The 15,626-nt window shown below is 42.8% G+C and overlaps 1 protein-coding gene across 2 annotated transcripts; it reads right to left on the minus strand.

The window, feature by feature from the left end:
• Window positions 1–7,152: 7,152 nt before the first annotated feature.
• On the minus strand, window positions 7,153–9,866 carry LOC115205607 (mediator of RNA polymerase II transcription subunit 7). Of its 2 annotated transcripts, none has more exons than XM_029771761.1 (2): window positions 9,441–9,866; window positions 7,153–8,351 (listed from the first exon to the last, which is right to left on the minus strand). In XM_029771761.1, exon 2 carries the CDS (start codon window positions 8,339–8,341, stop codon window positions 7,583–7,585), a length of 759 nt encoding a protein of 252 aa, XP_029627621.1. In that variant the 5' UTR covers window positions 8,342–8,351; window positions 9,441–9,866; the 3' UTR covers window positions 7,153–7,582. The 2 variants fall into 2 exon arrangements, with proteins under 2 accessions (XP_029627621.1, XP_029627620.1); XM_029771760.1 differs by having other exon boundaries at window positions 7,153–8,349; window positions 9,438–9,864.
• Between the last annotated feature and the right edge of the window lie 5,760 nt (window positions 9,867–15,626).

Consider the following 15,626-nt stretch of genomic DNA (forward strand, 5'->3'; position numbering starts at 1 on the left):
GGCGTCCCACCCTGTTGTGAAACTGATTTATGCGGAGTTTCATAACATGCTTTTTCTCCGACTGAATAACCGGGAGGACCCGACAGACAGTGACTGTAGAGATGATCAGGTATGTTCTCTTGATAAGTGTGTGAATTGTATAATTTTAAACATTCAAAATGTAACGACTACTTTTTGGTGTCAGGGAAAATGTATGAAGTATAAAAGACATAATTTTCTTTAGGAATATAGTGAAGTAGAAGTAAAAGTAGTCAAAAATATAAATAGTATAAAGTACAGATACCACAAAAAACGATCAAAGTAGTACTTTAAAGTATTTTTACTTAAGTACTTTACACCACTGCTTTATGTTGTTCAAAATCATAACTAGCACACACCATCAAGTTAACAAGTTACTAATCTCCACACTCTATTATGAATACCTGGCCCCTTGCAGTCATCTAAATACAGATAATCCACCACCTGCAAAAATGTGATGTTACAGAAAAACGTGACGCTTTTTTTCTGCAAATAGACACTTTTATAACAGATGCTAGGCTATATTGTGCAACGTGATATGCTACTTTCTTTGTCTAATGATACACTACATGGCCAAAAGTATGTGGACACCTGCTCGTAGAACATCTCATTACAAAATGTCCCTATTCTGCCTGTGTCTGAGTGAATGAAGCGGGGGGAACAGGGCGTGGCTCAGGTGATTGAGGTCCTTGATGATATTCTTGGCCTTCCTGTGACACCTGGTGTTGTAGACATTGAGCACCCAATGGCGCGTATCACCCTCTGTAGAGACTTGATGTCAGCGGCGGTGGAGTTGCCGCATCAGTCCATGATGCAAACCGACAGTATGCTCTTGATGGTGCTCTTTTAGAACACTGCGAGGCCCCTCAGGGACAGGCCAAATTTCTTCAGCCTCCTGAGGTTCAAGAGTTGCTGCCGTGCCTTCTTCACCACGGAGTCTGTGTGGTTTGACCATTTCAGCTCATCTGAGCTGTGTAAGCTGAGGAACTTGATGTTTTTGACCGTCTCCATGGCGGCACCGTTGATGAGGATGGGGGTTTGCCCAACCTGGTTCCTCCTGAAGTCCACAATCAGCTCCTTTGTTTTGCTGACGTTGAGGGATAGGTTGTTTACCTGGCACCACGCCGGCAGAGTGCCTACCTCCTCTCTGTAGGCCATCTTGTTGTTGTTGGTAATCAGGCCTACTACTGACGTGTCGTCAGCGAACTTGATGATGGAGTTGAAACTATGTGAGGCCATGCAGTCATGGGTATACAGGAGGGGACTGAGAACGCACCCTTGTGGGGTCCCAATGTTGAGGATCAGTGTGGATGAGGTAATGTTGCCTACCTTCACCACCTGGCCCAGATGTAGGGGAGAGCTGGGACGAAGTAACATGAGGCGAAAGTAGCTAACACATTCATTTTCTCAGATAACACAGAAGCAAGAATGAAGTAGTGAAACCCAGCACGTTCCTAAGTTTGGTTTTCATGAATTTTTATGACATAGACAATTTTGAATTTTTGTGGATGTGGAATCTAGTGGAAACCGTTTCTCATCTGCACACGGGCTTGAAAATCACTGCACCAGTTTAAGCTAGTCAGAGATACTTTTGAGGAGATGGGAAACTCCATTGGAATCCTACTAATACCCATTAACACTCTTTGTATTCACACTGCCCTTGGACTCAACTCTTTTGCCAATTCACTTCAACTATTTTGTTGTCTAGTCCTCTTTGCATTCACATTGCTATGTTTAGAAAAGAATCAAGATGTTTTTCCAACATTCAATCAAAGCACTATGTGCAGGACAAGCCATTCCATCTGAATGTGTTATCGGACAGCTAGATATACCTACTTACATTTTGGAAGCTAATAGATTGCATTTAGTCCCATGTGGCTCAGTTGGTAGAGCATGGTGTTTGCAACGCCAGAGTTGTGGGTTCGATTCCCACGGGGGACCAGTACGGAAAAATTTATGAAATGTATGCATTCACTACTGTAAGTCGCTCTGGATAAGAGCGTCTGCTAAATGACTAAAATGTAAAATGTAGATAAAAGATGAGACATAGTAATTGTAATCAGAAGATACTATTAACATGTAAGTATTATTGCAGATTTAATAATGCTGTAATTGCAAATTGTATACCCAATTTAGATTACTGCCCCTTTAAGAGCTAGAACTGATTTTGTATTTTATGTTGTGATTCTCACCAAATAAGTTGGTGTCTTCTCACACTATTCAAACCCTACAATCGAATAAATAGCGTATGAGTTATTAGCCTATAGATCACATATTGCAAACAAATAATTTCAACTAAAGGCTCCACACATTTTGGAATTTCTGTGCATCCTTGACAATCGCTAATCAATAGGCCTAACCAAAAACAGCACACCTTTTTTTATGGCAGGGGAAACGGTGTTGTAGTAGTCTAGTGTGGCACCAATGCCGGAAGGTTTATGGCAGGGGAAACAATGTTGTTGTAGTCTAGTGTGTGGTCCAGGAATAATGATAAGCGGTCCTGGGGAGCTTTGTGTTCACATTCCGGACCACGGAATTCAAGTGAACCGAACTCAGACCACCTCTCGAGATGGTCTCAGTTCGGTTCGCTTTGGGGGCTCTTTTGTGGGGTTTGAGTTCCTTTGGAGTGTTCACACCACATGAAAAATTAAGCGAACCAAGTTCAAAAAAATTGTCTGAAAGGAACCAAGTATGAAAACTCCCTTAGACTTCAGTGTGTTCCAGACAACTGGGAACTCAAGGAAAATAAGTTAAAGGTTAAATAAATACAAAATAAAAGGAAAAAACTAACTCCGGCTGGGAAAAATCCTTTTGAACGGTCATCCAACTCGGAATTCCAAGTCCGGAACTCGGCATATATCTCGAGCTCTGATGTTCCTGACCTAAGATCAATGATGTCATGATTACACCTTGTTTTTTACGAGTTCCCAGTTGTCTTGAAAGCATCATCATACCATGACTTTGAGAAGGGATTGCTTGACAATTAGCTTAGCAACCGTGTGACACAGCCTGACAACGTGAACTTGATTGGTCGACAGTCTGCTGGGTGGGGCGTTATGTTATATGGTTCTCCATTCATTGCCCAATTGGATTCCTATCTCCTCCTTACTCTAATATCTCTGAGCTAGGATCTGCAGAGTCGGTCTGTGCTATTCAATGGGACGTTCCTACCCCCATTGAAGTAGAAATACAAAATCGTTAATGTAAGGGTTAAGGTTAAGGGTTAGGGTAGGTGTTAGGGTTACCCACTGGGCACACACTGGTTAAATCAACATTGTTTCCATGTCATGTCAATGATATTTAGTTTAAACCAACTTGGAATAGATGTTGAATTGACGTCTGTGCCCAGTGGCTAGGGTAGGGAGGTACCAAGGATTCCGCATAGCACTGACCCTGCTGAGTCACCAACAACTGGATGTTTTCAGGGGAAATGGAAAGAGAGCCTGTGACACAACTTTTAGATGTTAACAACAAATATTTGCATAAATAACCCAAGATAGACCACAGCCTGTCATTTTTTATTTAACAATGGGAGCAAATGAATCATAGTGGGAAGAACAAGCAAGGAGGTGGGCAGAGCCAAGCACGAGCTAGTGAGATCCTATTGGTGCTTAATAGCATGTATTTGCAGAATGTCAGCCAAAATTCATCTTGCTTCATCTTCTTGGTCGTCACTAGTTACCACAGCCACAACGTCATAACCCTGCCTATTTCTCCAATTTCTCTTCTTCAATTTGGATTTTAAACCTAACCCTAAATTTAACCCTAACCACACTGCTAATCGTATGCCTAAACCTAACCTTAAATAAAGACCAAAAAGATCATTATTTTTTTCATGAATTTTGACTTTGTGGCCATGGTAACTAGTGGAAACCCCATCTTTTCCCACTGTGGGCCCTGGGCTTGCTCTCATCACCACATTTGGTGGTGAGTGGAAATGCCAACCGGATGCTTCAGATTTATATATCCAGTGAAACATCTGGCTCCTTGTTCTGTCTGTGTTAACAAAGCAGCACTCCATCTTAACTCCTCCACATTTACTGGATTGGTGGAACAGTGCAGAAGAGAACCTCCCTCAACAGGTTTTTTTCTTATCTTCAAGACCTCTGTGCCAGGGGTTGTCACTAGTTACCACAGACACAAAGTAAAAATTGGCTATTGTAAAAATGTATGAATTTTTGTTGTTGTTGCTATTTGATCTTAATTTAAGGTTAAGATTAGTCATAAGGTTAACAGTGTGGTTATGGTTAGGTTTAAAATCACATTTATGAAGAGATAGTAGAATTAGGCTGGGTTTATGACTTTGTGGCTGTGCGACCTGTGCAGTTGTCATGGGATCTAGTTTTAGGCATTTATTTTATGCCTGCTACTTTAGGTTAGTTCAAGCACCACCTTCACCCAATCTTGATTTGTCCAAATAATCAATGACGAAAACCCAAACCAGGAACTACTGCTGCTTGTAATCACATAATTCTTTGTGAGCCTTGACAGATTTTCACCATTTCATCTGTCCACGAGAGATTGTGCAACAAAAAACATATTTGATTATTATTACAGCCTACTTAACATTTCTTTAACCCAACAAAGATGTGTTTTCTAACAGCAGAGCAGGCTAAATTGGCAACCATCCCCATGTAAACAGTTCTTCAGCCAGCTCCCCCTCCTCGTGCTACAGTAGTCTAAATAAAGCTGTAAACCCTCTGACCTTCCCCCCTTTGCTCTCCATGGCACAGGTAACAGCACGTCAGGGGTAGCCTAATATGGGTTTCGTCCCTGGTCCATCACAACACCATTTCAGTTTTTGGGTCAATCACTGTGCGTGTGTCTCTGGCCAAGATAAGGGTTGTTTCAAATGGCACCCTATTCTCTATATAGTGCACTGGTTTTGACCAGGGCTCTGCACTATGTAGGGAATATGAGATCTGGTCAAAGGTAGGCCAATAAGGCCATTTATTTAAAGACTGACACATCTAAACATAGTCAATCTGATGATACGGCTACCCAGCCTTTAGCCCAGATCAGCCGTGGCCAACTCTCCTCCTGGAAAGCTGAGCTAGCTATTTGGTGTGCAGGTTTATGCTCCGGACCAGCTCTAACACATCTGATTTAGCTAATCAATTGGGTTCCTTAGGGCCTTGATTAGCTGGATCAGGGGTGTTAAAGTAATGTCGGAACAACAGCCTGCACACCTAGCATCTACAGTCGTGGCCAAAAGTTTTGAGAATGACACAAATATTAATTTTCAAAGTCTGCTGCCTCAGTTTGTATGATGGCAATTTGCATATACTCCAGAATGTTATGAAGAGTGATCAGATGAATTGCAATTAATTGCAAAGTCCCTCTTTGCCATGGAAATGAACTGAATCCCCCAAAAACATTTCCACTGCATTTCAGCCCTGCCACAAAAGGAAGCTGACATCATGTCAGTGATTCTCTCGTTAACACAGGTGTGAGTGTTGACGAGGACAAGGCTGGAGATCACTCTGTAATGCTGATTGAGTTTGAATAACAGACTGGAAGCTTCAAAAGGAGGGTGGTGCTTGGAATCATTGTTCTTCCTCTGTCATCCATGGTTACCTGCAATGAAACATGTGCCGTCATCATTGCTTTGCACAAAAAGGGCTTCACAGGCAAGGATATTGCTGCCAGTAAGATTGCACCTAAATCAACCATTTATCGGATCATCAAGAACTTCAAGGAGAGTGGTTCAATTGTTGTGAAGAAGGCTTCAGGGCGCCCAAGAAAGTCCATCAAGCGCCAGGAAACTCCCCAGACCTTAATCCCATTGAGAACTTGTCGTCAAACCTCAAGAGGCGGGTGGACAAACAAAAACCCACAAATTCTGACAAACTCCAAGCATTGATTATGCAAGAATGGGCTGCCATCAGTCAGGATGTGGCCCAGAAGTTAATTGACAGCAAGCCAGGGCAGATTGCAGAGGTCTTGAAAAAGAAGGGTCAACACCGCAAATATTGACTCTTTGCATCAACTTCATGTAATTGTCAATAAAAGCCTTTAACACTTATGAAATACTTGTAATTATACTTCAGTATTCCATAGTAACATCTGACAAAAATATCTAAAGACACTGGGGGAGCAGAATTTGTGAAAATTTATATTTCTGTAATTCTCAAAACTTTTGGCCACGACTGTACAGACCCACATAATGCATCCCGTCTTTCATTGGCCACCTACCATTCATAATCATTCTGTCACTATAGCAACTACTTGAAAATGTAGGTCTCTCTGGTTTGAGAAGGAGTTTGATATCTGGGGCAGTAGTGTTAGGTAATGTATTGTGCTCCTGTTGAAATAATGCAGGCTTCACAGACATGTTGAATCAGAGATAGCAGTATCTAGGCTACTACATTACATACAGAAAAACAAACAAGGCAACTGTGTTTCCCAATGAGTTCAATAACAAAACATGTTTTCATAAAACAGGAATGGAAATTCAGATTCACATTTCACGGGTAGTGTTGTCTGTCCTCATTGATCCAAACATAAATTCAAGGCCTGTATGTATGCCGTAGTCAGGAAATCTGAATCCATGTCGTGTGTCTCTGTTTATGGGACTAAAGTGCACTTATGCAAACCTTCGCTTACACAACCCAGGCCTGCCTGCAGTACTAGCTCATCCCATGTTGTGTAAGGATTCAATTTCCCTGTATGTCACCAACTATCTGTCTTCTAATAGGAGCTAAACACAGCCAATGAGCAAACTCACATTACTGCATGTTACATAGCACAGACCAAGCCTATACAACACTGATAACATGTTTAACTGTGAGAGTGCAGACAGAGCCAAGCGGTCTGTCAGTGTAGTCACCCCAGCCATTTCCCCCACTAATGGTTCAGGTTAGGATTGGGGAAGCTGATACAACATCTTGTTGCTAGGGGAAACTTCATAAAAGAGTTGCACACTATGTAACTGCTCCCCACAATTAAATAGGTAAATCACCAACGTTTCAGCAACAGTGCCTACTTCAGGATACATGGCATTGTCTAAAAGTTGTTGATTTACCCGTTCAATTGTTGGGAGCATTTACATAGTGTTGAACTATTTTTAGACAGTTTAGTCTGCATTAATCAGCACCTCTACTAAATGTTTTGGGTGAAGAAAAAACATGTAAATTGTTACAGGACTTAGAAATGACTTTATTAAAACTTTATCAAATTATGAATTTTAGCAGCATCTAAACCCCAATGATATCCCAAATGTCTCAACTCAAGGAAGGTGTGTCTTCATAGTCCATGACACATCATTTCAATAAAGCTTTGACTTGAGAAAAGATAATATAACTGCGGACAGCGTATGTGATCATAACTACATTAAGCATACAACACAATTCAACCGAGACCAACAAAACAAAACGACCAGGAAAAACCTATATTCAGCAAGGTGAATAATTTTGATTCTGAACGTTGCATATAGAAATATAATGAACAGAGTGGTCGATTCACTATTCTACACAGACAATCATTGCTCTACAGAACAATTTTATATCTGAACGTTCATCATCGTTGCACCCTGCTGTAGAGACCCCAGCTCTAAACACAAAACTCAGGCGATCTCGTCGATAATACTACACATGGCAGCATCCTTGTCCAATACTCTGTCTTTCTTAGCAGCACCACCCGTGCTTTTGTCCTGTTGTGGCCCAACAGCCATACAGCTAGTCCCAGCCTCCTCCACGTCCATGGGTTCAGTCTTTAGCCTGGCGCCCAACCCCAACGCCCTTCCAATCCCATCACCCCTCGCCCCATCCCCTGCCCCACTCAAGCCCTCAGTCTGGGGTAGGTCATGGGGCAGTGAGGCCAGGCACCCCTGGATCATCTCCACCACCCTCTCCAGATGTTTCTGGAACCTCTCTGCAGTCTCCAGTCGCTGTCTCTTCTGCACTTCCATCATCACCCTCAGGGTCTCTCTGGCCTGGTGCGGACGGTACTCATTGATCAGATGGTGCATGTGGACAAACAACAGCTTCAGGTCCTCCAGCTTCTCCTCTCTCTTTATACTGCCAGGGCTCTTGATCAGGATGTCCAGGAGATCCAGGAAATTCACCAGGATGGACATGTTGAGCTTCTTGAGCTCCCGTTTGTGGTGGAACTGCATTGGGTGGAGCCGCTCGATGCCCTGGCTCTCCAGCGGTCGGATGATCAGGTCGTCGCACTGGAACTGGTTGCCGAACATCATGTAGGTGTCTCGGATGGGAAGAGGGGGTTTGGGGATGAGCCCCTTGCGGATGTTCTCGTCCGTGTACTCCTTGATGTACTGCATGGGAGGGGGAGGCAGGGCACTCACCTGCTGTGGTTCACCCATAGTGAGGCCTGGATAAAGGAAAATGAGATTACAGATGTATTATAGCCTACCATATTACTTCAACATCCTACTTTACCTTTTTAGCTGCATCGCCATTAAAAATAAACTGGGGAAAGAACAGATGCTATTATCCTGCTGATTAACAAAGAGGATGGCTCACCTCTATTTAGACAGTATAATCAAAGATAATTATAATTCATAGGGTTTCCCCTATTAATCCGTGGTAATAGTTGCTAGCCATGTGAGTAGCCGCGCATGCGCCATGAGTGGCAGCATCTAGCTGGCAAGCGTTGCTAACTTTAACGTTACAGTACCTAGGGCGGAGCACAGCTGGCTACGTTGTCTAAAACTAACCTTCTGGGCAAATGGCATTAATGCGCTAGCTAGAAGCCTACAGACGGCTTTTATTAGAAACATAAGCAAACAATCTAGCTAGCTACACTTAATGACGTTTCATCTTTGGTCGTCTCTCCTTCCAGTTCTCTGCTGCCAATGACTGGAACGAACTACAAAAATCTCTGAAACTGGAAACACTTATCTCCCTCACTAGCTTTAAGCAGCAGCTGTCAGAGCGGCTCACAGATCACTGCACCTGTACATAGCCCATCTAACTACCGCATCCCCATACTGTATTTATTTATCTTGCTCCTTTGCACCCCAGTATCTCTACTTGCACATTCATCTTCTGCACATCTATCACTCCAGTGTTTACTTGGTATATTGTAATTACTTCGCCACCATGGCCTATTTATTGCCTTAACTTACCTCATTTGCACTCACTGTACATATACTTTTCCTTTTCTTTTGTTCTACTGTATTATTGACCGTTTTGTTCATCCCATGTGTAACTCTGTGTTATTGTATGTGTCGAATTGCTTTGCTTTATCTTGGCCAGGTCGCAGTTGCAAATGAGAACTTGTTCTCAACTAGCCTAACTGGTTAAATAAAGGTGAAATAAAAAAATATTTTCAGTTGATTCAGTCTCTAGCGAGCTAACGCGTTAGCTAGCTAACAGCCAGGAGTTAGATAGCAAACATGAGAGCTTGGCAGACTTGGAAGTCATTTCACGACAAAGGCAACAAAAGCTTAAACATACCTTTTATATGGAGTCCTCAAGTACTGTATCTACCTACTATCAACTGAATTCACCACCACAATTATTGTTTTTCACAAAACATTTGTATGCGCTACGTCTCTTCTCGTTTCCCTTTCATTCCCCTGTCATCCTATCCCATTGGTTGGGTTTTTGCTTGACATCATTTGTTGGCGGTGCGGATTGGTGAGCTTCTCGACAGTAATGCGCGGTTTGATTGGTTATCGCAGACTGGGCCGACGTATTGTGGTAATATTTTAGGTTTTCATCCATCAAATTTGTACAGTGTAACGTTTTGTAACAGAGTGGCGTAAGATGTCAAAAGTGCGATGTTCAATCTTCCATAAATTAATGTCTCATTGTGATGGTCAACATACAGCTAACTGAGATAATGAAGGAAACACCAACATAAAGTGTCTTAAACGTCCAATGCAGCTGTCTATATCTCATTATAAACTGGGTGGTTCGTTCCCTGAATGTTGATTGGCTGACAGACGAGGTACAGCGGACCTTACGACAAAACATGTATTTTTACTGCTCTAATTACTTTGGTAACCAGTTTATAATAGCAATAAGCAGTGGTGCTAAGTACTTAAGTATAAATACGTTAAAGTACAACTTAAGTAGTTTTATGGGATATCTGTACTTTACTTTACTATTTATATTTTTGACAACTTTTACTTCACTACATTCCTAAAGAAAATAATGTACTTTTTACTCCATATGTTTTCCTGATACCAAAAAGTACTCATTACATTTTGAATGCTTAACAGGACAGGAAAATTGTTCAATTTACGAACATATCAAGAGAACATCCCTGGTCATCCCTAATGCCTCTGATCTGGCAGACTCACTAAACACAAATGCTTCGTTTGGAATTATGTCTGAGTAGTGGAGTGTGCCCCTGGCTATCTGTAAAAAAATATATATGTTTTTTCAAATTGTTCTGTCTGGTTTGCTTTATACAAGCAATTTGAAAGGATTTATACTTTTACATTTGATACTTAAGTATATTTTTGCAATTACATTTACATTTTAATTTTTTATTTTATTTCACCTTTATTTAACCAGTTAAGCAAGTTGAGAACAAGTTCTCATTTACAATTGCGACCTGGCCAAGATAAAGCAAAGCAGTTTGACACTTACAACAACACAGAGTTACACATGGAGTAAAACAAACATACAGTCAATAATATAGTAGAAAAATAAGTATATATACATTGTGAGCAAATGAGGTGAGATAAGGGAGGTAAAGGCAAAAAAAGGCCATGGTGGCGAAGTAAATACAATATAGCAAGTAAAACACTGGAATAGTAGATTTGCAGTGGAAGAAAGTGCAAAGTAGAAATAGAAATAATGGGGTGCAAAGGAGCTAAATAAACAAATACAGTAGGGGAAGAGGTAGTTGTTTTGGCTAAATTATAGATGGGCTATGTACAGGTGCAGTAATCTGTGAGCTGCTCTGACAGCTGGTGCTTAAAGCTAGTGAGGGAGATAAATGTTTCCACTTTTAGAGATTTTTGTAGTTCGTTCCAGTCATTGGCAGCAGAGAACTGGAAGGAGAGGCGGCCGAAGGAGGAATTGGCTTTGGGGGTGACCAGAGAGATATACCTGCTGGAGCGCGTGCTACAGGTGGGTGCTGCTATGGAGACCAGCGAGCTGAGATAAGGGGGAACTTTACCTAGCAGGGTCTTGTAGATAACCTGGAGCCAGTGGGTTTGGCGACGAGTATGAAGCGAGGGTGGGCCAACGAGAGAGTAAAGGTCGCAGTGGTGGGTAGTATATGGGGCTTTGGTGACAAAACGGATGGCACTGTGATAGACTGCATCCAATTTATTGAGTAGGGTATTGGAGGCTATTTTGTAAATTACATCGCCGAAGTCGAGGATCGGTAGGATGGTCAGTTTTACGAGGGTATGTTTGGCAGCATGAGTGAAAGATGCTTTGTTTGCGAAATAGGAAGCCAATTCTAGATTTAACTTTGGATTGGAGATGTTTGATGTGAGTCTGAAAGGAGAGTTTACAGTCTAACCAGACACCTAGGTATTTGTAGTTGTCCACATATTCTAAGTCAGAACCGTCCAGAGTAGTGATGCTGGACGGGCGGGCAGGTGCAGGCAGCGATCGGTTGAAGAGCATGCATTTAGTTTTACTTGTATTTAAGAGCAGTTGGAGGCCACGGAAGGAGTGTTGTATGGCATTGAAGCTCGTCTGGAAGGTTGTTAACACAGTGTCCAAAGAAGGGCCAGAAGTATACAGAATGGTGTCGTCTGCATAGAGGTGGATCAGAAACTCACCAGCAGCAAGAGCGACATCATTGATGTATACAGAGAAAAGAGTCGGCCCACGAATTGAACCATGTGGCACCCCCATAGTGACTGCCAGAGGCCCGGACAACAGGCCCTCCGATTTGACACACTGAACTCTATCAGAGAAGTAGTTGGTGAACCAGGCGAGGCAATCATTTGAGAAACCAAGGCTATTGAGTCTGCCGATGAGGATGTGGTGATTGACAGAGTCGAAAGCTTTGGCCAGGTCAATGAATACGGCTGCACAGTATTGTTTCTTATCGATGGCGGTTAAGATATCGTTTAGGACCTTGAGTGTGGCTGAGGTGCACCCATGACCAGCTCTGAAACCAGATTGCATAGCGGAGAAGGTGCGGTGGGATTCGAAATGGTCGGTAATCTGTTAATTGACTTGGCTTTCGAAGACTTTAGAAAGGCAGGGTAGGATAGATATAGGTCTGTAGCAGTTTGGGTCAAGAGTGTCCCCCCCTTTGAAGAGGGGGATGACCCCAGCTGCTTTCCAATCTTTGGGAATCTCAGACGACACGAAAGAGAGGTTGAACAGGCTAGTAATAGGGGTTGCAACAATTTCGGCAGATAATTTTAGAAAGAAAGGGTCCAGATTGTCTAGCCCGGCTGATTTGTAGGGGTCCAGATTTTGCAGCTCTTTCAGAACATCAGCTGACTGGATTTGGGAGAAGGAGAAATGGGGAAGGCTTGGGCGAGTTGCTGTGGGGGGTGCAGTGCTGTTGACCGGGGTAGGGATAGCCAGGTGGAAAACATGGCCAGCAGTAGAAAAATGCTTATTGAAATTCTCAATTATAGTGGATTTATCGGTGGTGACAGAGATTCCTATCCTCAGTGCAGTGGGCAGCTGGGAGGAGGTGCTCTTATTCTCCAAGGACTTTAGTGTCCCAGAACTTTTTTGAGTTTGTGTTGCAGGAAGCAAATTTCTGCTTGAAAAAGCTAGCCTTGGCTCTTCTAAGTGCCTGTGTATATTGGTTTCTAACTTCCCTGAAAAGTTGCATATCATGGGGGCTGTTCGATGCTAATGCAGAACGCCACAGGATGTTTTTGTGTTGGTTAAGGGCAGTCAGGTCTGGAGAGAACCAAGGGCTATATCTGTTCCTGGTTCAAAATTTCTTGAATGGGGCATGCTATTTAAGATGGTGAGGAAGGCATTTTTAAACAATAACCAGGCATCCTCTACTGAAGGGATGAGGTCAATATCCTTCCAGGATACCCGGGCCAGGTCAATTAGAAAGGCCTGCTCGCTGAAGTGTTTCAGGGAGCGTTTGACAGTGATGAGTGGAGGTCGTTTGACCGTTGACCCATTACAGATGCAGGCAATGAGGCAGTGATCGCTGAGATCTTGGTTGAAAACAGCAGAGGTGTATTTAGAGGGCAAGTTGGTTAGGATGATATCTATGAGAGCGCCCGTGTTTATGGCTTTGGGGTGGTACCTGGTAGATTCATTGATAATTTGTGTGAGATTGAGGGCATCAAGCTTAGATTGTAGGATGGCTGGGGTGTTAAGCATGTCCCAGTTTAGGTCACCTATCAGCACGAGCTCTGAAGATAGATGGGGGGCAATCAGTTCACATATGGTGTCCAGAGCATAGCTGGGGGCAGAGGGTGGTCTATAGCAGGCGGCAACGGTGAGAGACTTGTTTTTAGAGAGGTGGATTTTTAAAAGTAGAAGTTCAAATTGTTTGGGTACAGACCTGGATAGTAGGACAGAACTCTGCAGGCTATCTCTGCAGTAGATTGCAACACCGCCCCCTTTGGCCTTTCTATCTTGTCTGAAAATGTTGTAGTTAGGGATGGAGATTTCAGAGTTTTTGGTGGTCTTCCTAAGCCAGGATTCAGACACCGCTAGGACATCTGGGTTGGCAGAGTGTGCTAAAGCAGTGAATAAAACAAACTTAGGGAGGAGGCTTCTAATGTTAACATGCATGAAACCAAGGCTATTACGGTTAAAGAAGTCATCAAAAGATAGCGCCTGGGGAATAGGAGTGGAGCTAGGCACTGCAGGGCCTGGATTCACCTCTATATCGCCAGAGGAGCAGAGGAGGAGTAGGATAAGGGTACGGCTAAAAGTTATGAGAATTGGTCATCTAGGACATCCGGAACAGAGAGTAAAAGGAGCAGGTTTCTGGGGGTGATAAAATAGCTTCAAGGTATAATGTACAGACAAAGGTATGGTAGGATGTGAATACAGTGGAGGTAAACCTAGGCATTGAGTGATGATGAGAGATATATTGTCTCTAGAAACATTATTGAAACCAGGTGATGTCATCGCATGTGTGGGTGTTGGAACTTTGGATAAGGTATAATGAGCAGGGCTAGAGGCTCTACATTGAAATAAGCCAATAAACACTAACCAGAACAGCAATGGACAAGGCATATTGACATTAAGGAGAGGCATGCTTATCCAAGTGATCAAAAGGTTCCAGTGAGTAGTGAGGTCGGTTGTGGTCACGGCGATTCAGACAGCTAGCCGGGCCATGGGTAGCAAGTCAGAAGTTGGCAGAAGATGGTCTGTTTTTAGCCACCTCGTGCGTTTCCGTCGGTAGATTAGTGGGGTTCCGTGTGGTAGAGGGGACCAATCCAATTGGAAAAATAGTTATAGTTATAGTGGCCCTGTCATAACTGTCGTAAGGAGAGGACCAAAACGTAGCAGGGACATGAATACTCATCTTCTTTTATTAGGGAAAGAAGGAAAAAACTAAAACAAACACAAAACACAAACAAACTAGACAGTCTTGCACACTCAGCAAAACCAGAAACAATCTCCCACAACACCAAACCAAACAATTACCCATATATAGGACTCTCAATCAGAGGCAACGAGAACGCACCTGCCTCCAATTGAGAGTCCAACCCCCCATCAACCTAAACATAGACATACAACAAACCAGAAAGAACATAGACCAAAACCCGGAAATAATAAATCAAACACCCTACTACATAACTCACCACCCCGAACCACATAAACAAAATACCCTCTGCCACGTCCTGACCAAACTACAATAACAAATAACCCTTATACTGGTCAGGATGTGACAGGACCAAGAAAATTGGCCGATAGACCTATTCAGATAGCAGCCGATAAGACAGCTAACGATTAGCTGGCCGCAGATGGGCGTTCAGGTTACGTCGTGACGGAGGGGCCAGTTGGATAACTCCCTCGGGCAGATAACGTCGGTAGATAACGTCATGAAGGCCCGATGGGGCTCTGCATCGGCAGTAAAACGGGTCTGGATAGGTGATTGTAGCCCAGGAGTGGCTGATGGAACTCTTCATACATATACTTAAGTATAATTAAAACCAAATACCTTTATACTTTACTCAAGTAATATTTTACTGGGTGACTTTCACTTTTACTTGAGGCATTTTCTATTAAGGTATCTTTACTTTTACTTAAGTATGAAAATTGGGTACTTATCCCACCACTGGCAATAAGCCACCTCAGGGGTTTGTGTTGTGCCTATGAACAGCCTTTAGCCAGTGGTATATTGGCCATATACCACACCCCCTTGGGCCTTATTGCTTAAATATCAAATAATTTCTGGTTAACAATTAAAGACATGCTCTGGAACTTTGACAACTTTTAACTATTTTTTAAACATCCTACATTGGGTTGGATGTGTCAATGTGTAATTCATACATGCTTAAACTATGAGCAGAATTACTGTCTTACCTTAATTAGCCACGAAATCCCTAGTTTGAAAGCAACTTTTTCTGGAAGCTGTGGTGCACCATTTTCCCTTCATTTTCACCCACATGGGCCAGCCCCCTAGCAATCCTAGTTAATCCAATGAGCTTCAGCTCCTCACCATATGAGTTACAGCAAGCAAGAGGCACATCATGCACACAGCAGTAGAATGGGAGAGAGATTAAT

Source organism: Salmo trutta, chromosome 13 (assembly GCF_901001165.1).
Source record: "Salmo trutta chromosome 13, fSalTru1.1, whole genome shotgun sequence".
In the NCBI taxonomy this organism is placed as follows: domain Eukaryota; kingdom Metazoa; phylum Chordata; class Actinopteri; order Salmoniformes; family Salmonidae; genus Salmo; species Salmo trutta.

What these genes read in the sequence shown, in the direction of transcription:
- LOC115205607 (XM_029771761.1), bottom strand. Translation starts at nt 8,341, where the DNA reads ATGGGTGAACCACAGCAGGTGAGTGCCCTGCCTCCCCCTCCCATGCAG.